Below are 27,900 nucleotides of genomic sequence, written 5' to 3'. Positions count from 1 at the left end.
GGAGGTGAGAGCTAACGGATCCGCGCTCACGCACTCAACAGTGCGTGTCTTGATCCTTTATCGCATCCGCGTGAGCCGCAGACCCTATAAAAGCAGGCGCAGTTCAGTTCCCCTCCTGCCATTGCCACAGTTGCAGTCAGCTCTAGGGCTGAATTGCTTCTTACTGTTGCGGGCTCACAGGTTTCTAAACCTTCGGATCGGATTATTGACATTTCCCCTCTTAGTTTCCCTTTAATCCCCCCTTTATTTTTCCCTTTATTCCCCCCTTTATTTTCCCTTTAATTCCCCCTTTATTTTTCCCTTTAATCCCCCCTTTATTTTTTCCCTTTAATTCCCCCTTTATTTTTCCCTTTAATTCCCCCTTTATTTTTCCCTTTAATTCCCCCTTTATTTTTCCCTTTAATTCCCCCTTTATTTTTACTTTTAATTCACCCTTCAATTTCCCCTTTAATTCCCCTTGGAGCAGGCTTCAGGGCCGCAAGAGAACTTCTCCCTCCCGGCCCTGAAGCTTCCAGAATGAAGTTTTTTAATTTCATCAAGAAAGAGCAGTTTCCACCTGGCCCCTCCATCAAGGTGCCGAATTTCTTTGGGTTCCAAAGATGCCTCTACATCCCAGGATACATGATCCGGTACAGGGACCTCCGGAAGATCCACAGAGCTGCTTTGTCAGGCAAAGTGGCAAAAGTGCAGCACCTGCTACTGTTAGGAAAAAACAGGGTTAACGACCTGGATAAAAAGAAGCGGTAAGAGCAAAGGTTGGGAGAGGGGGAAAGAAGCGAAAGCCCTCACCGACGGAACCTCAGACATCCCCCCCATCCCTCCACATGAATGTGTGTCCCCCACCCCAATTAACCACCTCGAAATCAAAACACCTTAGTACCTGGGACAGGGATAGGGTCAGGTTTTGACTCCTAGAGCCTGGATAACACGTCGCAAAAACTGGCGGCACTTCCTCCCTCCTGCCTGTCCATTTTTAATGAACTGGAAACTCCTTTGGCTTTTAGCCGGGGTCCAATTGGCATATTCTTAAATCAGTAGCAACGTGAAAGCAAATACTCTTCTTTTCTGCTGAAATGTTGGCATGGTTTAAAACGACTGTGTCAGAGTATCCATGAGGATATTTGAGGGATTTTCTTGGTAAAGTTACTGGAATGGTTTACCTTTTCCTTCTAAAGCACCTTTTTGACAGATAAGGAAATTGAGGTAATCTGGGTTAAGTAACCTGCTTAGGATCACACAACTGTAAGTATCTGACATCAGATTTCAACTCAAGTAGATGAGTCTTTCTGATTCCAAGGCCATTGTGCCACTTAGCTGCCCCAATTTGGACAAGATATGTGAAGAGTAAAAGTTTAAAGATAGAAAACTGCTTTTATTAAGATCTACTCTATGTATCAGGCACAGGGTTAACAACTACATTGTAGAGACAAAGGATTGGGGAAACAGGGATTGTTCCTACATTGTAGGAGCTCAGTCAGGTAAGGGATTTAATCAGCAAGGCAGCCTGAGAAGCAGAGGATCCATTACTTGGGAAGAGAACCAGGAGAGACTAGTGTTACAAAACCTAGAAAGAAGGGAATAGCAAGAGAAAGGATGCAGTTTTAAAGGAGGGGCAAAAAGAATGAGAAATGAGAAAAGACTATTAGATTTGGCAATTAAGAGATCCATTGCAAGAATGAACATGAGTATTAACAGGAAAATGACAGGAGAGGAAGTGGAGACACCTCTTGTAAAGATGACCTCTCATGACATTTAGCTACAAAAGAAAGGAGAGATATGATATCATAGTGGGGATAGGTTGATCAAGTAAAGTTTCTTTGGGGATTGGGGGAGAAGATATGGGCATGTTTGTAGGCAGCAGGGAAATAGCCAGGATGTAGTGAAAGGTTGATAAGTGAGAAGACAAATAATAGGTAAGATAGAATGCTATCTCTTGTATATGTAGAAACGTTTTCATTGGCAAGGAAAGGGCTACCTCTTCCTGTGAGATAGGTGAAGGGAAAATATAGAAGGCATTTATAGATGAATTAGGTGAGAAGGGCAAGAGATTTCAGGGAATTGCCTCAATTTTTTCGAAATGGAGCCGGATTTTTAGCTCAAAAGGTGAAGTGAGTGTATCATGGGAGGTTTGAGAAGGATTGAAAAGTTTTGGAAGAGCTTCCATGGTGTGGGGAAATGAATTGTTTAGGGAAGTATAAAATCAAAGGATTGCCTTTGATCAGTGAGGCCAAGTCATAAAAACCCAGGGCCGAAGCACAGTTGCATGATTTTCCCGTTATTTGAAAACATTGCACAGGAAACCTGAGGCTTTAAGGACAGTGTTGGCAATGGATACATTAGCAAGATTCAAAGGAAAGCAATGGAGAGATGAACAGCCAAAGGAAAGGCAATGAGACTTGAAAGCCATATTGAATGGTTACCAAAGAGTCAAGATGGAAAGGAGAAAAGTTAGTTAGTACAGGAGGATAGAGTTGGATTAGAAACTTTCGATGAAAACAGAATTTAAGTTTGAAGAAGGAATAGATGGAAACTAGATTGTGATCAGATAAGAGATGAAAAACATGGCGGCTTTGGGGTGGTCAGAGGTCTTTCATCTGGCTGAGAAGGATGAAGAAGTTGATCATATGAAATGAGGAAGGAAACGGAAGTGACTATGTTTGAGGGAGTGATAACCTGTATGTTGAAGATAACACGGGGGAAATCAATGTATAAACTAGAACATCCGTGAAGGGAGTAGTCCCAGGGGACAGCACTGGTTTAAAGGAGGGGATAAAGGTTTAAATAAAAGGCGACTTTTGCTGAAACGGAGGTGGAATGTGGAATCCCTGGATGGAGACAAAGTAAACTTACTTCATGTCAGAAGAAGAATTATATGGAGGAAAGGCAGTGGACAAAATTTATTAAATGTTTGCAGTAACAATTTGCAAGATCTTGGAATACAAACAATGGTCAAAGACGGCCCCCGTCAGAGCACCATTTTAGGAGAAGAAACATGAAAACAAAAAGATACTCAAAGGATAAACTAGGAATGATCAGGGAGGAAACTCATTAAGGGGATTAAAAGCTTCTTTTAGGTTAGATTTTAGCCAGGGAGGGGAGATGAAGGAAGAGAATTTCTGGACATCTGGAAATATGCCTGGAGTTGGGAAGTAGGTGTTCAGCCAATAGGCAGATCTGTTCACCCATGCTTACCTCTAACCAAACACTGGTCACAATGGGCCAACCTGATGCTGTTAGAGCAAAAGAGACTAGATTTATAGAAAAAATGCAACTAATTTAAAATTTGCTCAAACTGTTTACATCTATGAATATATTCAAATTATATTTTCATTTTTTTTTTTAAATACCATAATATTTCCCACAACCTCCAATCCTAATTTTGAAAATATGTTTGGTGTGTTTAATATAACAATATAAATATATTTTAAAATAAAATATAAAAATAAATGGAAATGATTGTGTAACTCTTGTTTAAAATATTTTTTCAAAACTAAAGGAAATGTAAACCCATAAGCAGTATGTCAGTTAAAGAAAACGTTACCCTTTTTTCAAGGTTGGGATACTTTTTAAATGTGTTCAGTAATGATCAGAGAATTTGGCAATTGGCCAAACAGAATGTCACTTTAATTATCCACCAGTTTTAAGTTCAAGAGATATTGATTGAACTCAAATAGAAAATGTAATTTTAAAGTATCAGCATTGTGAATTCATTGAAAGGGTCTCAGATTTTTCCTATCTCCCTACTTTTATAGATATATTCTCCCAAAATGCACAGGAACCGTTGCCTCCATCCTGATTTACCTATTAGCAAGATGGTTTATTTTCTTTTTCACCCCTTTCCTGTATTTTATATTTTTGCCGCTTTGCTTGCTTCCTTTCACTACTCATAACCAGTTTCGATTCAATTTCCCACAAATATAAAAAAGATTTTTAAAATTATTTCTTCCCAGGAATATCATTCTTTTATCCTGTCTCCTTTTAATTTTGCTTAATCTATTTTTGATAAAAAAGCCTATGTTTTATATCATAGTCATAAACAAGGAGATAATCTCTTGATTAAAAAGAATTAGTAGTGTAAACCAATTAACAAATTTCAATTTCTATGAAATTCCCTTCATAATCTCAATAATCAAAGACTTCATCTCCCCTTTTTCTAATTGAACTTTTAAAATCATTAGCAGTTAACTTTGTAAGAGATGTAAAAGTCTTATGTGTTGTTTTTCTGTTTTGTTTGATTACTAATTTAATGACTGATTTGTATTCTTACTAATTACTCAGAAAGACCTGAATTCATATTGAACCTTATATACTTTCTTGTTGGATCCTGAGCAAATTTGTTTCTCAGTTTCTTCAATTTCCTCAAGTATGAGGATGATAATACCTACTTCCCAAAGCTCAAATGAGGTAATTGCAAAATGCTGAGCACAGTCTCTGATTAATAGTAGGCACATAATAGATGCTAGTTTTCCTCTTTAGCAAGGTACATCCAAGCATATCACCACTGAAGCTGGGAAGAGGGGGAAGAAAGAATTCTCTTCTAACTTAGACACTCTGGAAGAAGGCCAGAAGAAAAAGGCAAAAGGAGAGTTCTGAAAAACAAGAAAAAAATTAAAATATACTTATATGAATATTCATTACATCAGTAATAGATGAATTTGTTGTTATGAATATTTCCTCCACCAATACATAATAACACAATCTCTTTACAACTTGGTAGATGTCAGCTAGGAGCAGGTGGTTTTCAATGGATAGAATGCTGGGCTTGGAGTCGGGAAGACTCATCTTTGTGGAGTTCAAATCTGGTATCAGATACTAGCTGTGTGGCTCTGGGCAAGACTCTCAATCTTGTTTGCCTCGGTTTCCTCATATGTAAAATGAGCTGGACAAGGAAATGGCAAACTACTCCAGTATCTTTAGCAAGAAAACTCAACATGAGGAGACAAAAGTCAAACAGGACTGAGATGACTAAACAGAGATAGACATGTATTTAACAAATACACCAATAAAAACACTCATCCTCTTTTGACCAACCTAGTAATATCTTTATGACCTTAGTTAGATTGGCCCATGGACAGGAGACATACCAGGCCCTTACTGCAAACCCTTTCCACCATGGCAGAAGTGCCAAAATGTTTACCCTGCTGGAATAGCCTGTGTCATCCTAGAGCCACTTCAACAGTACAATGCTGTATTTCAGTGAGTATTTGTTGAGAATGCACACACGTGTACATGTGCTAGTACAAAGATACAATATGTAAATGTATAAGGGATTTTGATGAGGCAGCTGCTTCACTAAATATTTTGCAATTGTGGACAAATATCTTTGTGAAAAAAGTTGTTAGATTTCACCACCAGGCAGGGTGAAACCACCTATAATCCCAGTTACAGGAAGGCTGAGGCTGGCAGATCTCTTGAGCTCATGAGTTCTGGGTTGCAGTGGTCCATGCCAGTAGGGTCTCTGCTCTATTTGGCGTTAGTATGGGTAATCCCAAAGTACAAGGGCCTGCCAGCAAGTTACCTCAGGAGAGGTGAAGTAGTCCAGGTCAGAACCTGAGCAAAGTTCCCATGCTAATCTGTAGTGAAATCTACATCTACCTGCTAGATATACTTCTCCTGAACTAGCGATTTTGTGTATTGCATCCAGCAATGAGAGTTAGCACATATTTTGTATTTATTTATGTGAGATTAGTGGCCATTTATTGTGGAAATGATTTACAGTTTAGGCATAAAAATAATAATGCATGGTATATTAAAAATTTTCCTAACAAGATTACAATATTGATTGCTGCAGTATAATAGCAAAGAATCACATTGCTCTTCCATTTCTGTAGAACATGTCTTCATCTGGCCTGTGTTACTGGACATTCAGAACTTGTGACTCTATTAGTAGAAAGAAAATGTGAACTGGATTTGTTGGATAAAGATAGTCGAACACCTTTAATGAAGGTATGCATTAGTTAACCATGCTGTTCAATGAAATGGATTTGAAGTACTGTTTTTGATTAAGAAAATGAATTATTAGTAAATAATTTATTTAAATATCACCAATGTTGCTTGAATATACTAAATTTTATATTACAGTATTATTTCTTTGCATATATTATATTGACAGGCAGTCCAATGTCAGCAGGAGGAGTGTGCAACTATCTTGCTTGAACATGGTGCAGACCCTAATATTGGAGACAGCAACAACAGTGCTCTTCACTATGTTGCATATTTTGATAACATAGACATAGCAGCAAAACTCCTTCACTATAAAGCTGATATTGAAGCAAAAAACAAGGTAGAAATTAACAATCTTATATAATAAAGTAGATTCTCAGCTAAAAAAATTATGCTGTCCAATGTACATATTTTATAATTTATTTATTTATGGAAGTATTTCTTTAATGAAAATAATTTTAAATCATTCTGTAATTATTCTGAATTTCATTAGTCTTCAGAATTTTCTAATGTAGGATGGAGGGGTGAGGAAGGCAGGGAGCGCACATTACACTGGAGAGATTTCATTCACAGTGGAACTCCTAAGAAGGAAATTCCCTCTACTGATTTAGACCATGGCTTGCATTATGATTTAATCTTTAGAATATAGATTTTTCAACTGGGATCCATTAACTTTAAAAATACTACACTAAGTTGATAGTTATTTCAATGTAATTGGTTTTGTTTGTTTTTTAATGTATTTTAGACATTTAAAAACATGATTCTGAAAAGTGGTTCATGACAAAGAAAAAGTTAAGAAACCCATTGTTAGGGAGAGTCCTGGAGTACTGCAGGTCACCCGCTCAGTATATGTGTCAGTTGCAGGCCCTAAATCTAGGTCTTACTAACTTTGATGCTAGCCAGCTGTTCCATCAAATCTGTCTCTTCAGAATCTTCTTTGCATGGTATATTAGGTCTGCTTCTCAGAATGCAATAGTTCTAGCAGATATTGCCTATATTGCTTTTCCACATATAGACCTATACAATGTGAATTTGTCATGAGGAAATGCCATAAAGTTTTCAGGAAAAACCTTTTGAAATTTGTTCCTACTAGGTATAGCTACACAGACAGTTTTTACAGGAAAAAATTCTTAATTGCATGTTTTCTTTATCCTAATGACTACACCTTTTCCTTTTTAGAATTGCTGAATGATTCCTGATTTTTTAAGACCTAATTCTTAGTCATTGCCGCTTGAAAGAGAAAAAACAACAAATATATTAGGAGGGTTGATAAGAAAGGGAAAATGCTAGGTGAATGACTTTCTTCCAGATTTAGCCCTCTCAAAACAAGGCTTGTTTTTAATTTATTGTATTTGTTGTTGTTGAGTTTGTTTGTACACCTCAGGAGAATGGGTAAAAACAAGTAATTTCAACTTTAAATCCAGTCAGGATATAACTTTACTTTAGTAGAGTTCTGAGGAAATAAGTTTGGCTGCATTTGGACAATAATTGATTATGAAATGAAAAAGGTGAGAAAGAAAGATACTCATGAAATAAGATGAAATGGTCTCTTAGAAATTTTGAATTTCTATCTTCTGATTTGTTATCTAGTTTTACTCTATCATTTTACATATAAGGAAACGTACAGCCCGGAGAGAAGAAATAATTTGCTTTATGGTCCCATGGGAATTAACTAATAGAAGCAAGATTTATATTCTAGTCTTCTCACTTCAATGTTCCGTGGTACCATATTTTCTTAACGTGTCATTAGCAAATTCACAAGATGTTTGCAAAATGTCATATGTTGAACTGAAGTAGATATAGAATGCTTACTTAAGATAACAATATCTTTATTATGACTTTGCAGGAAGGCCTTACACCACTTTTTTTTGCAGTTAGAGCAAATAACTGTGATATGGTAGATTTTCTTTTAAAGAATGGAGCAAATGTGAATGCCTTGGATGTCCTTGAGAGGTATGATAATTAAAGCTTAAAATACAACAAACCCCAATGTTTCTAGAGGAATAAAAACAACTTAAATCATGGAACACTTAGTGAACAACAATAATTGAATTTGAATATCATTGCAAAGCATTGAAAATTTTAATAAACATTGCATGAAAAGAAAATTTTTATTTATACCAAAAAAAAAAAAATTAATGGGAACAACCAAATTTAAAAATTTCATTTTCTTTAATTGAAAAATTATTGGTTACTATTGTTTTAATTTCAAATTTAGTTGATTTTCATTCAAGATCATAGGAGCCCAGTTTTTAAAAAAGAAAAATTGAAATGAAAAAATAAAAGAAAGAGAAATATTTAAACCTTGCTTTCGGGAATTAAAAAAGTTTTAAAAACTCTCCAAGGAAATTTTAAAAAATAGGAAAACTTTCCTAAAAGGAAAGGGAAACCAGGAAATTTTCATCAAGTTAGGAACCACCCTCTTTTCCCAAAAGAGGCTATTACATTAACTCTCAAGCTTGAATACCAACACAATTTAAAAAAAAGGTTTGGGGGAAAGAAAATTTGCTTCCAAAAACCCGGAAAAAACCATTTTAAAAGAGTTTTGTTTAACTTTTGAATTGCTGGGTTATTTCCTTCAAATTCCTATTGATTTTTTTAATAAGAAAAGTTTTATTTTCCTTTTGTTATGGAGGCCTTTTTTTTTTTTATAAACCATGAAAGGATATAAACTCTAAAGGGTTTCCTTGGTAATTGGTTTAAACTTACCTTTTTGTATTTTCAAATTCATTCTCTCCCTTTATATTTGGGGTTTTAATTCAAACTTACCAAAAATGCCATACCCAATTTTTTGGAAATATTTTTCAATTCTATTTTTTTTTCCTTTTTGGGTTAATTAAGTTAAAAGAAAATTTTTGTGGAATGTACTTGGAACTTGTTTTTTAAATTGCATAAAAATTCCTTAAACCAAAAATTAAAAATTTAAGGGCCAACCCCATCAAAAAACCTTATTTCTCACGAAAAAAATTTTTCTTTGTTAATAATTTTAATTTTGAATTTATTAATTCAATTGGGAATGGAATTTTAAAATTTAAAAATTTGAATAAAGGCCCAAAGGAAAGGAAATTAAACCCTTTTAAAATTAAAAACCCAATAAAATTAAAATTTAAACCTTTTTCTAAAAAGGGTTAAAATTGGTTTTTGTTTTTAAAAAAGTTTAAAAAATTAAATAAAATTAACATTTTAAAAATTTGGGGGAAAATTTTTTTTTAAAAAGGAAAACCTTAAAGAAGAATTGTTTCTTTTTCTTTCCAAATTTGCTTTTGGGATTCCTTCTTTTGCAAATATTTTTGAACCACAGAAAACAATTTAAAATTTTTGGTTATACCTTTTTCCTTTTTTTCAAGGGTTTTCAGGCCAAGTTTTTGGTTTCAATTTATTAGTTGTCTTTAAATCAATTAGGGCTTTTGGTTTACAAACCAATAATTGCATGGTCCAATTTTTGACATTTCCCTAATTCTATTTTTTCCCTTTCTTTTTAAAGTTAAGAAAATTTGTGAATTCTTTGGATTGGTTTTGGAATTGGATTCCTTTTAAAAATTTTCCTTTTTTTTCCCTTGAAAACTTGGTTTTCTTTCTGGAAAAAATTTTGGTTTTTTTTTTTTAATGGGAATTTTATTCCTTTAAATTTAATGTTTTTTTTGAAATAGGCCTTTTTCATAAAACTTGTAATAAATTAATTTGTTTATTTAAATTTGGTTCATTTTTTTTTTTTAAAAGTTTAAATATAAACAAAATTATTATTTTTAAATTTTATTTTTTTTTGTGTTTTGAATTTTTCCCTTTTAATTGATTTAGTTTTTTTTGGGCCGGTGGGACTGGGCCGGTTTTAAATTTGTTTGATTTTTTTTTGAATGGAGCTTTTTTTTTAACCTTTTGCTTTTTGGGTTGTTGGTCAAGTATAAAGGTAAAATGGGTTTGGGGTTTTGGGCCAACTTTCTAAATTGGTTTTTTTCCGGCTTCTTTTTAGTTGTTTGGTTTTTGTGAATTAATATAATTGGAAAGGGAATTTTGGTTTTTTTGGTATTTTTTTTTTTTTATTTTTATTTTAAGTTTGGTATGAAAATTTTTGTTTTGGTAAAAATTTTTTTGGCAATTGCATCCTTGGGGTTTAATTTTTTTGGGGATTTTATGGAAAATTTAGGATTTCTATTAAAATTTGCTTTTTGTGGTGTTTTTTGGTTTGCTTTATTTTTAAAGGGTTGCCTTTTTTAACCCTATGTTGTTAATGGAATGGAAGTTTTTTTTTTCGCTTTTTGCCTTTGAGGAAAATATGGTTTTGGGTTTTTTGTAAAGGGGAAACGGTTATAAATTTTAATGGGGTTTTTTTTGCTTGTTAATTTTGTGGAGGTTTAAGCGTGTTGGTTTTTTTTTTGGGAAGGGGTTTTTTGTATGGGAAAGTATTTGGGCCTTTTTTTGGGTTTTTTGATGGTAAGGTTTTCCTTTTGGGTATAGTGGCGGGAAATGTTGTTTTTTTTTTTTTTTCTTAAATGGTGGTTAAAGCAATTTTTTTAATGGATGGTTTTTGGGTTGGAAAATTTAATTTGGTTTGGTTAGGGTTTTTTTTTCCTTTAATTTTTTTTTTTCTTATTTTTTTTTTAAGTTATTTGGTTTTTTTTGGTTTTTTTTTTGGATTTGGTTTAATTTGGGTATTTATAATTTTTTAAAGGTTTGGGATTTTTATTGGGGAATTTATTGGTTAAAATTGGGGTAAATTTTTTCTTCCTTTAATGATTGGTTTTTGCTTTTTTGCGGTTAATTTTATTTTTTGGGGTTTTTTTTTTTTTAAAATTTCAGAATTTGTTTTTTAATTTGGGTTTTTTTTGGTTAAATAAATTTTGGTTTTTTTTTTTGGTTTTTTTTTTGTTTTTTTTAAATTTTTCCCTTGTATTTTTTTTTAGGAATTTCTAATTGATTGGTTGCTTTTAAAATTTTTGGTTTTCTTGGCTTGTGGGTTTTTTGGTCTTTGGTTTTTTGGTTTGGTTTTTGGGTTTGTTTTAAGGGGGTTATTTGGTTTTTTTTTTTTTTTGGTTAAAGGGTTAGGAAGGGCCGGCTTTTACTTTTTATGTATTTTGGGGCTTTGGTATGTTTTTTTTTGTTGTTTTTTTTGTGATTTTTGTTTTTTATATTTTGCAATTTTGGGGAAAGTTTAATTTGCCTTTTTTTAGTTGATTTTTTTTGTTTGATTAAGTAAAAGAGGAAGGATTTGTTTTTTTTCTTGGTTTTTACTTTTTTCACTTTTTTTAGATAAAATAATTATTTTAGTTAAATAAATAGGGGGTGAGGTACTTTTTTTAAATTTTAATTTTGTTGGGAATGTTTTTCCTTTTTTTTGGTGTATTAATGTTGGAAGATGTTTTTTTAAATAGATGATGTTTATTGGTTTTGTGGGAAAATTTTGATGGTTTTTGTTTTTTGTTGTTGGTTTTGGTGTTTTTTAGGAATGGGTGTTGTTTTTTTGTCAAATGTTTTTGCTGAGATGAATTGGTTATTTGTTGGTTATTATAAGTTACTAATGTTGGAACTTTTTTTTGGATATGGAGGCCTTGTTTTTGGTATAAATGGTTTTTGGCTTTTGGTTATTCCTGTTAATAAATACTTATAATTTTTAAAATTTTTTATATGTTTTTTGTTTTGGTTAAATTTAAAATATATTTTTAAATATTTTTCAAAAAGTTTTTTGGGTTTCAAGATTTTCTTGTGTTTATTCCAAAACAAGTAAGGTAAAATTTTTATAAAAGTTACATTGAGAAAGAAAAATAAGATTTCCCTTAAAAAGAAGAAAAAGTTAAAGTAAAATTTAGAGAGAAAGAAGATAGGGAAGAGGGAAGGAGAAAGAGTGGGGGCGAGGGAAAGGGGAAGAGAGAAGAGAATGAGATGGAAGGGGAAGGGGGAAAGGGAAGGGTGGGAGGAGGGGGAGGAGGAAGAGGGAGAAAAGATTGGAAAAGGGAGAGGGAGGGAAAAAGAATGTTTTTTGCCAGAAAGTTTTAAATCAGTTCCTTTTGAGAAGTTATAAAATATTTTATTGCTGAGAGTAGAAAAGGGTTTAAAGGGTTTTGAAATTGCTACAATTGATATATAAAGTATATGTTCTTTTGCTTAATTATGGATGACTTTTCCTGTTTTTTTTTTTAGTTTAAATTTCACAAAGAATAATTATATTCCCATGACAATTTGCTATAATTTTTTAGCTATTTCCTAATTGGTGGGGTTTTTGATTTACTTTTTTTTGTGTTTGGAGAAGAGAGTTTTAAAATATTTTTTGTATTTAAGGTGTGTTTTTTTTTTTTTAAAATTTTTTTATTAGAGAAGGGTTGGTTGTTAGGTCAAAGGGATATCTTGAATTTATAGTTTTCTTGGGCATAGATTGATTTTCTACTTTTGTCATTTGGTGATAAATTTTTTTTTAAAAATACTTATTTTTTTCTGTTTTGGTGGGAAAATAAGGATTATTGTGTGAAATCTTGTTTAAAATTTTATTTAAATTACCAAAGTAACTATATTCCTCCTTGTTCTATACTTTCTCCTTTTCACCCTTAACACTTCCAAGAAATGTTTTAATTGACCAAACCTCTAAAATATGCTTTCTTCATTTATCACTTTTTCTTCTACCCATATTCCATTACCCTCCTATTTTCCTGCAAAATAAGATATATTACTATACCAATTTATAGTGTGTACATTATTTTCTTTTTGAACCAGTTCTAATGAGAATAAGGTTCATTCACTTCCCTTCTCCTCTGCTTTTCCACTCTAGTAGTATAGAACCATTTTTCTTGCCTCCTTTTTTACAGCAGATAATTTACATCATTCCACTTTTCTCTTTCCTATTCTCCCAGTACATTCCTCTCTCACCCCATATAATTTCATAATTTTTTTTTTCTTATTTTTTAGATCTATTTTTTTTTTATTTAGAAGTTATATGCATGGGAATTTAATTAAGAAACTTTTTGTTCCCTCCTTTACCCTAACCTCCCTATGGAGGTTTTACCAATACATGAAATATGTTAAAGTATAAAATTAAATAAAATAAAAAGTATAATGTCCTAATAGTTTTTTTGTGTCCAAAAGAATGCTTTTGAAATAGTGTACTATTAGATACTGTGAAGGAAATCAAAAATGGGGTGGACAAAAATAAGGGATTGGGAATTCTATTAATTTTTCGTTTGTCATTCCTTGGAGTTTTTCCTTAGGTGTAGCTGGTTCAATTTATTACTGCTCTATTGAACAGATTTAGTTCTTCTCAGTTGGAGATGTTGTTCCATCAGAATTGATTATTATAGAGTATTGTTGTTGAAATATAATGATTCTCCTGGTCCTTCCTTATTTAATTGCATCAGTTCATTAAAGTCTCCCAGGCCCTTTTCGAAATTTATCCTGTTGGTCAATTTATTGAAATAATAATTATTCAAATATTATATGCCAAATGTTTACCAATTTCTCCAGTTGATGGGCAATTCCTCAGTTTCCAGTTTTTAAACTAGAAAGAGACCTGCCACAAACATTCGAACATACAGGTTCCTTTTTCCCTTTCTTTTGATTTTCTGGCATTGTTTCCAGTAGAAAAACTGGCTGGATCAAGGGTATGCACAATTTGAAACTTTTGGGATAAGTTCCCAAATTGCTCTAAGGGAAAATGGCTGGATATATTTTCACAATTCCACCAACAATGTATTAGTGTCCCTGTTTTCCCACATCCCCTCCAACATTCTGCATTATCTTTCCTTGTGATTCTAGCCAATCTAACAGGTGTAAGACAAGAGAGTTGTCTTAATTTACATTTCTCTGTTTTAAAATTTAAAATTTTTAATTTAAAAAATTTTTTTTTTGGGAAATTTTTGGGTTTTTTTGGCTATTTTTTGGGGGTTTTTTAAAGGAAATTTTTTTTAAATTTTGGGCCTTTTCAAATTTTTTTTTTTTTCCCGGTTTTTTTTTTTAATTTTTGGGGTTTTTTTTTGGGGGGTTTTTTTGGGGGGTTTTTCCTTTTTGGGGGGGGTTTTTTGGGTTTTTTTGGGGTTTAAATTTTTTTTTTTTGGGGGGTTTTTGGGTTTTTTTTGGGGAGGTTTTTGGGTTTGGGTTTTGGGGGGGGGTAAATTTTTTTTTGGGGTTTTAAAAAATTTTTTTAAAAAATTTTGGGGTTTTTTTGGGGGGGGGGGTTGGTTGGTTGTTTTTTTTTGGTTTTTGGGTTTGGCCGGGCCTTTTTGCTTTTTAAAAAAGGGGGCGGGTTGGGTTTTTTGGGGTTTTCTTGTTGTTTGGCCCCTTTTTTTTTTTGGGGTTTTGGTTTTGTTTTTTTTTTTTTGGGGAAGTGGGGGTTTTTGGGGTGGGGTTAAGGGGGTTTAAGGGGGGGGTTTTTTTCCGGGGTTTTTTTTTCCGGCTTTTTGGGTGGGTTTTGGGGGGGGGGGGTTTTTTTTTGGGGGGTTTTGGGGGGAAAGGGGGCGGGGGCCTTTTTGGGGGGGGTTGGGGGGGGGGGGGTTTGGTTTTTTTTTTTTGGGAAAAAAGGGGGTTTTTTTTTTTGGGGTTTTTTTTTGGGGGGGTTTGGGGGGGGTTTTTTTTTTTTTTTTTCCGGGGGGGGGGGGGGGGGTGGGGGGGAAATTTTTTTTTTTTTTTTGGGGGGGGGGTTTTGGGTTTTTGTTTTTTGGGGGGAATGGGGGGGGAAAAATTTTTTTGGGTGGTTGGGAAGGGGGGGGGTTTGGGTTTTTAAGGATGGTGGTTTTGGGGGGCTTTTTTTTTAATTTTTTTTTAAATTTTGGGTTTTTGGGGTTTGGTTTTTTTGGTTTTGGTTGGGTTTTTTTGGGGGTTTTTTTTTTTTTTTAAGGTTTTTTTTGGTTTTGGGGGGTTTGGGGTTTTTTTTGTTTTAATTTTTTGTTGGGGTTTTTTTTTTTTTTTTTAAAAAATTTTTTTGGTTTTTTTTTTTTTTTTTTGGGTTTTTTTTTTTTTTTTTTTTTTTTTGTTTTTTTCCCTTTTTGGTTTTTAAAATTTTTTTTTTTTTTTTAAAAAATTTTTTTTTAAAAAAGGCTTTTAAAAAGTAAAAAAATTTTTAAAAGGAAAAAAAAAAAAGAAAAAAATTTTAAAAAAAAGGGAAATTTTTTTTTTTTTTTTTTTTGGGGTTTTTTTTTTTTTTTTGTGGGTTTGGGAAAAAAAATTTTAAAATTTGCTTTTTTTTTTTTAAAAATTTTTTTTTTTTTTGTTTTGGGGTTTTTTGGGGGTTTTTTTAAATTTTTTTTTTTTTTTTAAAAAATTTAAAATTTTAAAAAAAAATTTTTTTTTTTTTTTTTTTTTAACCTTATTTTTTTTTTTTTTTTTAAAATTAATTAAAATTTATTTTTTTTTAAAATTTTTTTTTTTTTTTTTTTTTTGGTTTAAAGTGGGGGTTGGGTTAAAAATTTTTTATTTTTTTTGGGGGTTTATTTTTTTTTTTAATTTTAAATTTATTTTTTTTTTATTTTTTTTGGAAAAAAAGGGGGGGTTTTTTTTGGGTTTTTTTTTTGGGCCCTTTCCTTTTTTTTCTTTTTTTTTTTTTTGTTTTTTTTTTTTGGGTTTTTTTTTTTTTTTTTTTTTGCTTTGGTTTTTTTTTTTTTTTTTTTTAATTTAAAAAAGGGGTTTTTTTTTTTTTTTTTTTTTTTTTTAATTTTGGGGGTTTGGTTTTTTAAGGTTTTGGTTTTTTTTTTTAAAATTTGTTAAGGGCCGGGGTTTTTTTGGGGTTTTTTTTTGGGTTAGGGGAGGAAAGGGGGGAAAAAAATTTTTTTTTTTCCCTTTTTATTTTTTTTGGGGCTTTGGGGGGAAAAGGGAAGGTTTTTTTCCCTTTTAAAAATATATTTTTTTTAAAAATTTTTCCCCATTAAATTTTTTTAAACTTTTGGGTTTTAAAATTTTAAAAATTTTAATTTTCTTAAAAATTTTTTTTTAAAAAAAAATTTTTTTTTTGGGGTTTTTTAAAAAATTAAATTTTTTGGGGGGAAAAATTTTTTTTGGGGGGTTGGATTTGGAAAAAAATTTTTTTTTGGGGTTTTTTTTTTTTTAAAAAATTTTCCCTTTTTTCTGATTTTCTTTCCCTTTTTTTTTGGGTTTTTTAAAGGGCCCTTGGTTTTTTTTTGGTTTTTTTTAAAATTTTTACAAATTTTTTTTTTTTTTTTTTTTAAATTTTTTTCCCTTTTTTTTTTTTCCCAATTTGGGTTGTTTAAATTTAAAGGGGAAAGGGGTTTTTTTTTTAAATTTTTTCCTTGGGGTTTTGGGAAAAAAAAGGTTTTTTTTTTTTTTTAAATTTTTTCCCCTTTTTTTTTAACCCCTTTTCTGAAAAAATTTAAATTTTTGGGGGGCCTTTTTTTCCTTTTTTTTTTTTTTTTAAAAAATTTTTTTTGAACCCAAATTTGGTTTTCTTTTTAAAATTTAAATTTTTTTTTTTTTATTTTCCTTTTTTTTTTTTTTTGGGGAAAATTTATTTGGGGTTTTTGGGTTCCTTTCCTTTTGGAATTTTTTTTTTTTAAATTAAAAAATTTTTTTTTGTTTTTTTTTTTAAAATTTTTTTTTTTAAATTTTAAAATTTTCTTTTTTTTGGGGTAAAATTTTTTTTTTAAAAGGGGTTTTGGGGTTTTTAAGGGGTTTAATTGGTTTTTTTTTTTTCCCAAATTTTGGGGGTTTTTTTTTTTTTTTTTTATTTTTTTTTTTTTTTTAAATTTTTTTTCCTAAAAATTTTTTTTTTTTTTTTTTTTTTTTTTTTGGGGTTTTTTTTTTTTTTTTTAAATTTTTTTTTTTCCTTTTTTTTGGGATTTTTTTAATTTTTTTTTTTTTTTTTTTTTGGTTTTAAAGGATTTTTTTTTTTTTTTTTAATTTTAAATTTTTAAAAATTTTTTTTTTTTTTTTTTGGATTTTTTTTTTTTTTTTTTTTTTTTTGGGTTTTTTTTTTAAATTTTTTTTTTTGTTTTTGGTTCTTTTTTTTTTTTTTTTTTTTTTTTTTTTTCCTTTTTGCCCTTTTTTTTTTTTTTCTGGGTTTTTTAAAATTTTTTTTTTAATTTGGTTTTGTTTTTTTAAATTTTTTTTTTTTTTCAATTTTTTTTTTTTTCTGGTTTTTTTTTTTTTTTTTTTAAAATTTTTTAAAAGGGTTTTTTTTTTTTTTTAAAATTTCCGGGGTTTTGGGGTTTTTTCCGGTTTTTTGAAATTTTGGGGGGGTTTTTTGGGTTTAAAATTTTTAAAGGGGGGTTTTTTGGGGTTTTCCCCCCCTTTTTTTTTTTTTTTTTTTTTTTTTGGGGGGGGTTTTTTGGGGGGGTTTTGGCTTTGGGGGGTTTTTTTTGGTTTTTTTTGCAGGTTTTGGGGTTTAATTTTTAAAGGGAAAAATTTGGGGGTTTTGGGTTTGGGGGTTTTTGGGTTTTTTTTTTTTTTGGGGGAAAATTTTTGTTTTTTTTGGGGTTTTTTTCTTGGGGAGGGTTTTTTGGTTTCCTTTTTTTTGGTTTTTTTTCATTTTTTTTTTGGTGGGGGGGGCAAAAGGGGAAAATTTTTTTTAAAAAAAGGGGGATTTTTTTTTGGGGAAAAAGGGGGAAAGGTGGGGGAATTAAATGGTTTTAAAGGGGTTGGGGTTTTAAAGGGGGGGGGGGGGCGAAAGGTGGGGGTTTTTTAAAGGGTTTTTGGGGGGGGTTTTTTTTTTTTTTGGGGGGTTTGGTTTTTTTTGGGGGGGGTGGGGGGGGGGGTTTTTTCGGGGGTTTTGGCCAATTTCGGGGGGTTTTTTTTTTTTTTTTTTTTTTTTTTTTTTTTGGTGGTTTTTTTTAAATTTTTTGGTTTTTTTTTTAAAAGGTTTTTTTAGGGTTTTTTAAATTTTGGGTTTTGCTTTTTTGTTTTTTTTAAAGGGGTTTTTTTTAAAGGGGTTTTTTTTGGGGGGGGTTTTTTTGGGGGGGGAAGGGGGTTTTTTTTTTTTTTTTTTTTTAAAAAAGGGTTTCAATTTTTTTTGTTTTTTTTTTTGGGGGTTTTTTTTTTTTTTTTTTTTGTTTTTTTGGGGGGGGTTTGGGTTTTTGGTTTTTTTTTTTTTGGTTGGGGGGGTTTGGAAGAATTTTTTTTAAAAATTTTTTTTTTGGGGGGGGGCCGGGGAAATTTTTTTTTTGGGGAAAGGGGTTTTTTTAATTTTGGAAATTTTTTTTTTGGGGGTTTTTTTTTTGGTGGCCTTTTTTTTAAAATTTTTTTTTTTTTTTCCCTTTTTAAATTTTTTTTTGGTTTAAAAATTTTTTTTGGGGGGTTTTTTTTGGTTTTTTTTTTTTCTTTTCCATTTTTTTTGGGGGTTTAAGGGGAAATTTTTTGGGTTTTAATTTTTTTTTCCCTTTTTTTTTTAAAAGGTTTTTTGGCTTTTTTTTTGGGTTTGGTTTTTTTTTTTTTTTTTGGTTTTTTAAACCCGGTTTTTTTGGGGGGGGTTTTTTTTTTGGTTGGGTTTTTTTTTAAACTTTTTTTGGTTTTTTGGGTTTTTTTTTTTTTTTTTTGGGTTTAAAAAATTTGGTTTTTGGGGCCCTTTAAAAGGGTTTTGGTTTTTTTTTTTAAAATGGTTTTTTTGGGGGAAAATTTTTTTTTTTTTTTTTTTTTTTTAAATTTTTGGGCCTTTGGTTTTTTTTTTGGGTTAAATTTTTTTTTTTTTTTTTGGGGGGGGGGAAAAAAAAAATTTTTTTTTAAATTTTCCTTTTTAATTTTTTTTAAGAATTTTTTTTTCCATTGGTTTAAAAATTAATTTTTTTTGGTTTTTTTTTTTTTTTTGGGGTTTTCCCTTGGGTTTTAATTCCCTTTTAAATTTTGGGTTTTTAAATTTTTTTTAACCTTAGGGTTTTTTTTTTTAATTTTTGGGGGGGTTTTTGGGGTTTTTTATAAAAATTTTGGTTTTTGGGTTTTTTTTTTGGTTTTTTGTTTTTAAGGTTAAAATTTTTTGGGGGGTTTTTTTTTTTGGGGGATTTTTTCCCTTTTTAAATTTTTTTTTTTTAAAAGGGTTTTTTTAAATTTAAAAGGGTTTGGGGTTTTTTTTTCCCCCCAAAATTTTTGGTTTGGTTGGGGTTTGGTTTTTTTTTGCTTTTTTGGTTTTGGGGGGTTTGGGTTTTTTGGTTTTGGGGGTTTTTTTTTTTTTTTTTGGGGGGAAAGGGTTTTTGTTTAAAAATTTTTTTTTTAAAGGGGGAATTGGGGGTTTTTTTTTGGGAAATTTTGGGGTTGGTTTTGTTTTTTTTTTTTGGGTTTTGTTTTTTTTTTTGGGGGTTTGGGGTTTTGGGGGGTTTTTTTTGGGTTTTTAAGGGGTTTTTTTTGGGTTGGTTTTTTTTTTGTTTTAAATTTTTTATTTTTTTTTTTTTTTTGGTGGGTTTTTTTTTTTTTTTTGGGGGGGGGTTTTTTTTTTTTGGGTTTTTTTGGGAAAAGGGTTTAGTTTTAAATTTGTTTTTTTTTTTTTTTTTTTTTTTTTTAAATTTTTTTAAGGGGTTTTGGTTTTGGTTTTTTTTTTTTTTTGGGTTTTTTTAAAAATTTTTTTTTTTTTTGGTTTTGGTTTTTTTTTTTTTTTGGGGGGTTTTTAATTTTTTGGGGTTTTGTTTGGGTTTTTTTTTTTTTTTTTTTAAATTTAAAATTTTTTGTTTGGGAAAAAATTTTCTAGGGTTTTTTGTTTTTTTTTTTTTTTTTTTTTTTTTTTTTTAAATTTTTGTTTTTGGGTTTTATTTGGTTTTTTGGGAAAAGTTTTTTTTTTTTTTTTTTTTTAAGGGTTTTGGTTTTTTTTTTTTTTGGGGGGGGGGTTTTTAATTTGGGGGGGAAATTTTTTTTTTTTAAAAATTTTTTTTTTTTTAAAAATTTTTTTTTTTTTTTTTTTTTTTGGGGGTTTTTTTAATTTTAAAAGGAAAATTTTTTTTAATTTTTGGGTTTTTTTTTTTTAAATTTTTTTTTTTTTTTTAAAATTTAAATTTTTTTTTTTTTTTTTTTGCTTTTTTTGGGGTTTTAAATTTTTTTTTTTTTTTTTTTTTTTTTTTTTGGTTTTTTGTTTGGGGGGTTGGGTTTTTCTTTTTTTTTTTTTTTTTTTTCCCCTTTTTTTTTTTTCCCCTTTTTAAAGGTTTTTTTTTGGGGGGGGTTTTTTTTTTTTTTTTTGGTTTTTTTGGGGGTTTTTTAAAATTTTAAAATTTTTTAATTTTTTTTTTCTTTTTTTTTTTGGGGTTTTTCCCCCTTTTTTTTGGGTTTTTTTTTTTTTTTTTTTTTTTTTTTTTTTTCCTTTTTTTTTTTTTTTTTTTTTTTTTTTTGGGGGGGGGTTTTTTTTTTTTAAAAATTTTTCCATTTTTTTTTCTTTCTTTGTTTGGAGTTTTTTTTTTTTCCTTTTTTTTTCCAAAATTTTTTTTTTTTTTTTTTTTTTTTTTCCCCTTTTTTTTGTTTTTTTTAAATTTTTTTTTTTTTTTTTTTAATTCAAATTTTTTGAATTTTTTCCCTTTTTAAAACAAAGGGGTTTTTTTTTTTTTTTTTTTTGGGTTTTTTGGTTTGGGTTTTTTTTTTTGGAAAAATTTTGGTTTTCAATTTTTTTTTTTGGGTTTTTTTTTAAAATTCCTTTTTTTTTCCTTTATTTTTGGTTTTTTAAATTTTTTTTTTTTTTTTTGGGGTTTTTTTTTAATTTTTGGGGGGTTTTGGGAAATTTTTTGGATTTTTTTTAAAATTTTTTTTTTTTTTTTTTTTTTTGGTTTTGGGAATTTTTAAAATTTTGGGGTTTTTTTTTTTTTTTAAGGGGGGGTTTTTGTTTTTTTTTCCCTTTTTTTAAATTTTTTTTTTTTTTTTTTTTTTTTTTTTTTTTTTAAAATTTTTTTTTTTTTTTGGTTTTTTTTGGTTTTTTTTTTTTTTAAATGGTTTTTTTTTTTTTTTTTTTTTTTTTTTTTTTTTTTTTTTGAATTGTTTTTTTTTTTTTTTTTTTTTTTAATTTTTTTTTTTTTTTTTTTTTTTTTTTTTTTTTTTTAAATTTTTTTTTTGGTTTTTTTTTTTTTTCCCCTTTTTTTTTTTTTTTTTTTTTCCAAAAATTTTTTTTTTTTTTTTTTTTTAATTTTTTTTTTTCCTTTTTTTTTTTTTTTTTTTTTTTTTTTTTTTTTTTTTTAATTTTTTTTTTTTTTTTTTTTTTTTTTTTTTTTTTTTTTTTTGGGTTTTTTTTTTTTTTTTTTTTTTTTTTTTTTTTAAAAAAAATTTTTTTGGGGGCTTTTTTTTTTGGGGGGGTTTTTTTTGGGGGAAAATTTTCCTTTTTTTTTTTTCCCCCAAAGTAAGGTTTTGGGGCCAAGGGGGGGGCCCCCTTTTGCCCAAGCGGGGTTGGGTTGGGGGGCTTAAAAAGTGTTTTTTTCCCCCCCCCAAAAGGGGGGAAGATTCCCCCCCCGGGGGGGGGGGAAAAAACCTTTGGCCCAAGGGTTTTAACCCCAACCCGGAAAATTTTTTAAAAAAGGGGCCCCCAACCCGGTTTTAAACCCTGGCCCGGCCTCCCCCAGGTTCCCCCCCAAAAAACCCGGGAAATTTGGGCCCGGGGGCCCCCCCCTTTTTTTTCCCGGGGCCCCCCAATTTTTTTCCCCAAAAACCCCCCCGGGGTTTTTTGGGGGGTTTTTTTTTTTTGAGGGGTTTTTTTTTTTTTTCCCGGGTTTGGAAATTTTTCCCTTTAAAAATTTTTATAAAAGGGGAAAATTTTTTTTGGGGTTGTTTTCTTTCTTTTAAATTTGGCCCCCTTTTTTTAAATTTTAATTTTTTAAAATTTTTGGAAATTTTTAAACATTTTCCTTTCCAAATTTTTTTTTTTTTTTTCCAATTTTAAAACCCGAAACCTTTTTTTTTTTTAAAAAAAAAAATTTTAAAAAATTTCCAAAAAGGGGAAAAAAAAAAATTTTGGGAAAAAAAAAAGGGAAATAAAAAAAAACGGGGAAGAAAACCCCCAAAATTTAAAAGTTTTTAAAAAAAAGGGGGGGCCAAAAAACCAAACCCCAAGTCCCCAAAAGGGAAAAGGGGGTTTCCTTGGGCTGTGAGGGTTAGGATAGGCTAGAACTAAGGGGGTGTGCTGCCCCAGGCCAGAGACTCTTGGGGACTGATTTAAGCTGACCACGACTGCCTTCTACTGGAACTCTGGAACTCTGCCCCAGCATCTCCCTGACAAATCAACCCGAAAGCTCCCGGCCCCAATCCAGGCCCCCCTGCACAGATTAAAAGGGAACCTGGGTGTCCCTCCAACATCAGGTTCCCAAACTGCCCAAGGAAAAGCCCTGTACTGGGGTTGGGGCTGTAGCCGGATCTGTGCTTTCACTTTCAATTTGGGCTCTCCTCTGAACCTAATTTCTCTCCCAGTCTATCTGATCCTCCCCAGGGGAACAAACCTTTTTGGCGAGACTGCAGATTTTCTTCTGTCGGTGAGTTGTTATACCTTATTTTTTGGTCAAGACTATTTTTGAGGCTCGATATAATATTGATAAAGAGGGTAAGAGAAGAGTTTGAAAGTCGCGTTTGCCTTCTCTGCCATCTTGGCTCCGCCCCTGCTCTTTCAATAAATTTTTAATCTCTTTTTCCACTGCCCTTTGATGAATTTAGTCTTATTGCATTAGGATCTGACAAGAATACACTTAATAATCTTGAATGACTCTGGGAGTCCAGCTAGAGGAATAAGTAGGAAATCCTTATAACTCTCCTATGTTCACCTCCACAAAAAATCTGGGCACAGTACAATCATCAAAATGATCGGGAGAAGCAATCTGTGAAAGAAACGGGAATATCAGCGGAAATGAAGATAAAAGGAAGATAGTCAAGTTGAAAGCAAAGCGAAGCTCCAGCTCAGTAGCCATAGGTAGAGCCTGATCACCAGTATGGTGGTATGGGCAAATGCCAACACTAGGATTCCCCCAGATACCTCAGTATGGTCAGGGCAACAGAGAGACTGTAGCTTTGAGAACTGTCACATTCTTCAGTTTAGCCCCAGACAAACAGGCAGCCTCCAGAGGCCACTCCTCCTTTCAATGTAGCCTCCAAGTAAAGTAGACACCAGACCTTCAAGTGCCTAAAACAACAGGCAGCTGCCGGCTGGATCCCCATTCTTCCATGTTGGGGTGGGGAAACCCCAACTAACCACCCTAAAATAGCCTCAATCAGTACCAAGCAATCTGCCAGAACTATTGCCTGCAGCAGTGCCAAAAGATGAGCAAAAAGAACCACAAAAGGAATCTGATCATAGAAAGTTATTGTGGGAAGAAGATCAAGATACAAACTCAGTGAAGGACAACAATTTCAAAACATCCATATGAAACCCCAATGAAAAGTTCTTATTATGATTTCTTTTCCTAATTTTTTTCTTCTACTTTTCTTATATGATTTTTAAGTTCCTTTCTGAGCTCACCTAGGAGTTCTTTCTGTGCTTGCAATCCCTGCCCTTTTTTCTTTAAAGATGGGGTAGGGTGGCTGGATACTGCTGGAGGCTTTAGGGATCTGGGTACTGAGCCAGTGCCCTAGTGTTTGTGTCTGCCCTATGCTGAGGCTGTTGGAGAGTTTGTGAATTTTCCCAGAAACTACTGGTGGCTGCCTGTTTGCTTAGGCACCTATAGGTTTAGGGTCTACCTGCTTGCCCAGGGCTACACTGAAGCACATGGAGGTCTTGCCTCTGGAGGTTGCCAGTTTGCCTGGGGCTATGCTGAAGCATGTGGCAGTTCTCAGAGCTGGAGTGTGCCTGTTCCCCTGGTTATGCCAAAATATATGGGGAATCCAGGTGTTGGATCTCTGAGCTGGTACTCAAGATCTACTGCTGGTTTGCTGAGGTGGGGCTGGTTGTTGGTTTGCTGGGATGCTTCCTGTTCTGGACTGCACTTCCCTTTTATTCAAGTGAGACCTTCCCTGCCAGTCTTCCAAGATTCTTCATCTCACAGATTGATGGTTCTACTGTTATAGGACTTGTATTATGTTGTGTGGAGGTGAATGTGGGAGACTTAAAGTGATTGTTTAATTCACTTATCTTGATTGCCTGGACTGAATGTTAACTTATGAAAAAAAAAACCCTAAATTTTTTAGATATATAATTACATTAACTACTGATACCAGAGTTTATAATTCCATCAGTTTCAATATCTCTCATAATTCTCTAATTCCCACCAAAACATACTTCATGGTTCCTTCTGATATTGGAGAGTTAGGATCAGAGAAAAAGGTTTAAATGTTTATAAATACTTCAAAATAATATCTTAGAAACAATCTATGATTTCCCCAGTGAGGATTCTCCTTACACCAATTGAACCTTCAACAGAATCAAGCTGTTCATCACTTATCACTAACTAGTCAAAGGATACCAAACAAACCTTCCCATGATATTACTGATATTGCTTCGATTCTACCTGAGACAAAAAGCCCATGCATCATCCAGCATACAATAAGCTCTGTACTTCAGAAGATATGTGTTTTCATCAGTATGGGTATTCCTTCTACTTGTGCAGCTCCTAACCAATCTGAATCTTAATCTGCCTTTGTGAGTTAATGGTGCTTCTTCAAATCAACTGGTGCTAGCTTTTTGATAATTAATTCTTCTTAACTCACAGTATTTTGTATTTAAACAAGAAAGTATTTAAATATTTGAACAAGAAAGTTCATGTTTGGAGACTTTCAAAAGTTTGTTAAGACATAAAATAGCTTGTTCTGGTTTTGCTTTAGGCAACCAATGGTCACCTCGACAATGTGATGGGACATTGGAGTTTATTTCTAATCATTTTCAAAGATGCTCCACTTTACTTCAACCAATAAAACCCTAATATCCTTAACTGTTTCCCCAAAATGTTGTGCTCTTTTTTTTTTTTCTATTATATCTAAATTTGACATTCCCTACTAAAATTGAAAAGGGGACAAAAAGCTCTTTCTATCTTTTGTCTGGTCTTCATCCACTTGTAATTTTTGCTTGAACAATCAAAGTATTTTCCATCACTTGTGTTTATTTCCACATATGTATTATTAAAAGAATTGAGATATTCTGCTATTGAACAATCAGAAAAAATATGATTAATGTTACTATTAATTTTTAAAGACAAATTGTTTATTTGCTCTTCTAGAACAACCCTTATGTTTGCTGTCAGTTTGAAACTCACACAAATGGTCAATATTCTTCTTCAACATAATGTTGATCACACTATCAAAGACAAAATGGGAAGGACAGGGTTGGTATCTCTAATTATCCTCTTAGGTAACATAATTCTAATTGTCTTTACATAACTATTCTAAAATAATTTTCCTTATAAAATTAGAGTGAATCTCTTTCATGTTAATATTATAATAATTGTCCGGAAAATCCCTGCAACTCCAGCTCTGCTACTGCATCTTCCTAGCCCCAAAAAAATCCAGCCTCTAGCAGACAGACTGCTACCTGTTTCATACTTAAGGGTACTAAGAAGAAATTGATCAAATGGCAAAATTATAACTGAACTTTAAAGTTCAGTAGAAAATAAGCAAGAGAAAGGATACAAGGTAGAGTCACAGAATCAGATTAGAATTTTCAGAATAATGAGAATAGTTGCCATTTAATAGTTTTTTTTTTTAAGGTTGTCCAATGTTTTCTAAACATTTTAGTATTTCATCTTCACAAAAAATTATATCATTTAATAATAATGCACATTTATAGAAACTGTAGTTTTTTGTGTTTTTGTTTCTATTTTAAACTCTTGCTTACTCCTCTCAAATGTAAGATTAATTGTAAGTTAGTTTTAGGTAAAATCACATTATGTCTTGGATGCATTCACATGAGCACTAATTAAAAAGAATCATAAATGTTAAAAGTCAATATTAGAATTCACAGAGAGTTTGCAGGATGCTCAATTTGGAGTCAGGAGATCTGGGGAAAGATCATACCTCTCCCCAATGTGACCTTGACAAAGGTAATCTTCAATTACTCTTGGAATGAAATTTAATTGATAAAATAGAGATTAAATTAATAGGGTGTCTACAATTCATAATACATTCTGAAGATGTTTATTGTCTAGTCTGAATATTAATTTTTTCTAACTTTTTAAAACAATAAAAAAATTGTGAATAATCTGATTATGATTTGAGATATACATAGCCTTGTCACATATAATTTTTATCTTGATTGATGTAGACCTATTATGTATTATTTTTTATTTTAGATTTATTTATCTCAAACAAATTGAACAATATACACACTTTCAACTCCAAGTCAGCAATTTTGAGAAGGCTTCGGATACCAGATTTGTTTTGGGTACATCTTCCATGGATAAAAAAGGTAGAATTGATTGATCCAAATAAATAATCTAAAAAATAATGTAGAACAATTTTAAAATTCGTATGTTTTCTATTTTTTCTATTTCCATTTTATATTTTCAAAGCATAGAACTGATTTATTCTTGGTTATCTAATTACTACATACATACCTACTATCCTGAAATAACAAAAACAGTGTTTGTGTTATAATTTTTCGCTTTATCAAAAAAAAATTAGGTAGACTACACTCTCATTTTTTTCTTAGAGCTTTTTATTTACAAAATATTTGCATGGGTAATTTTTCAACATTTACCTTTGCAAAACCTTCTGTGACAACTTTTCCCCTCCTTCCCCTCGACCCCTCCCCCATGTGGCAGGTAGTCCAATATAAGTTAAATATGTTAAAGTATATGTTTGTGATAATGGTTGCACCCTGGATACTTTAGAATCAGCCAGAGTCTGAATCAGCAAAAGTCTTTGATCTTTATTCTTTGGGGAGGTGAACGGAATGGCAATATGAAGTGAGTGGAATTGAGACAAGAATCCTGCCAGGAGTCACTCTGGCTTTCTCATTCAACCCTCCAAATCCTCCACTCAGTCTCCTATACAACAGATCAAGCCTGCAGAGTAGTGGGCAGGGCCATTCTTTCTCCAAGCTTATACTAATATTGTCCAATTGGTTATTAGCCTTAAGTGCTTGGATCTCAGGTCATCAACTCAGATTCAACCCATTACATATGTTAAATTCAATATATGTATACATATTTATACCATTATCTTTCTGCATAAAGAAAACCAGATCTATAAAGAAAAAAAAAACTTAAGAAGGAAAACAAAAATGCAAGCAAATAGCAGAAAATACACTCTCAATTTTCTGATTTCTATATTATTCTAAATATGTTTCTCCAAATTATATGAAAACTTTTAAATACTTTAAAATGTTATATTTGGCAAAATTGTTTATTTCTTATTTTAAATGTGGGAAAATAAATAATGAACCTTCCCTATGATTGAATATAGATAAAAAGATAGTTAGAGAGATAGATCGATTGATCAAACAGCAGAAAAGCATTTCTTTGGGAACTCTGAAAATTGCTTATCCAAGCTCTGGAAATGCATTTTAAATGTTTTCAAAATTTTATAATGTTCATAAAGTTTTCCCTTATCACAAACTAATGATAATGAAAAAGTCATAAGAATTAAGGAGACCAGGAAACAAGAGCGCAGGTTTGAAAGGTAATGCCTGTGATCCTGCATCTTCTAGAATATTTTCTCTTCCCAAACAGTTTCCAACTTGACCCTCGGGAAAACTTTACAACTTCCCAATCCAGTAAATTAAACTCTAGAAGAGTGAGCATTTTCTTTTTTTTTTTTAATTTTTATTTAATAGCCTTTTATTTACAGGTTTATATGGTAACTTTACAGCATTAACAGTTCCAAACCTCTTTTCCATTTTCACCTCTTACCCCCCCTCCCCAGATGGCAGGATAACCAGTAGATGTTAAATATTTAAAAATAAATTAGATAACAATAATATACATAAAACCGTTATTTTGCTGTACAAAAAGTCAGACTGAAATATTGTACAATTAGCTTTGAAGAAATAAAATAGGTGGGCATAAATATGGGTTTAAATTCAATTAATGGTTTTAGTCATCTCCCAGGTTCTTTCTCTGGGGTGTATAATTCAGTTCATTACTGCACCATTGGAAATATTTCTTATTCATTGCTGTGGATAGGTCCATCAGAACTGGTTCATATATATTATTGTTGAAGTATAATGAT

General features: G+C 31.1%; 1 protein-coding gene across 1 annotated transcript; it reads left to right on the top strand.

Annotated features, from left to right (window-relative positions):
* The first annotated feature begins 403 nt into the window (after positions 1-403).
* LOC111721276 (ankyrin repeat domain-containing protein 7-like) lies at positions 404-26,151 on the top strand. The gene is made up of 6 exons (XM_031940147.1): positions 404-743; positions 5,832-5,946; positions 6,113-6,283; positions 7,790-7,896; positions 24,954-25,058; positions 26,022-26,151. The coding sequence occupies exons 1-6, from the start codon at positions 517-519 to the stop codon at positions 26,149-26,151; spliced, it is 855 nt and encodes a 284-aa protein (XP_031796007.1). The 5' UTR covers positions 404-516.
* Positions 26,152-27,900: the final 1,749 nt, after the last annotated feature.

The sequence above is a fragment of the Sarcophilus harrisii genome, chromosome 5 (genome assembly GCF_902635505.1).
Source record: "Sarcophilus harrisii chromosome 5, mSarHar1.11, whole genome shotgun sequence".
Lineage (NCBI taxonomy): Eukaryota > Metazoa > Chordata > Mammalia > Dasyuromorphia > Dasyuridae > Sarcophilus > Sarcophilus harrisii.
This window is presented reverse-complemented; position numbering and strand designations above follow the sequence as displayed.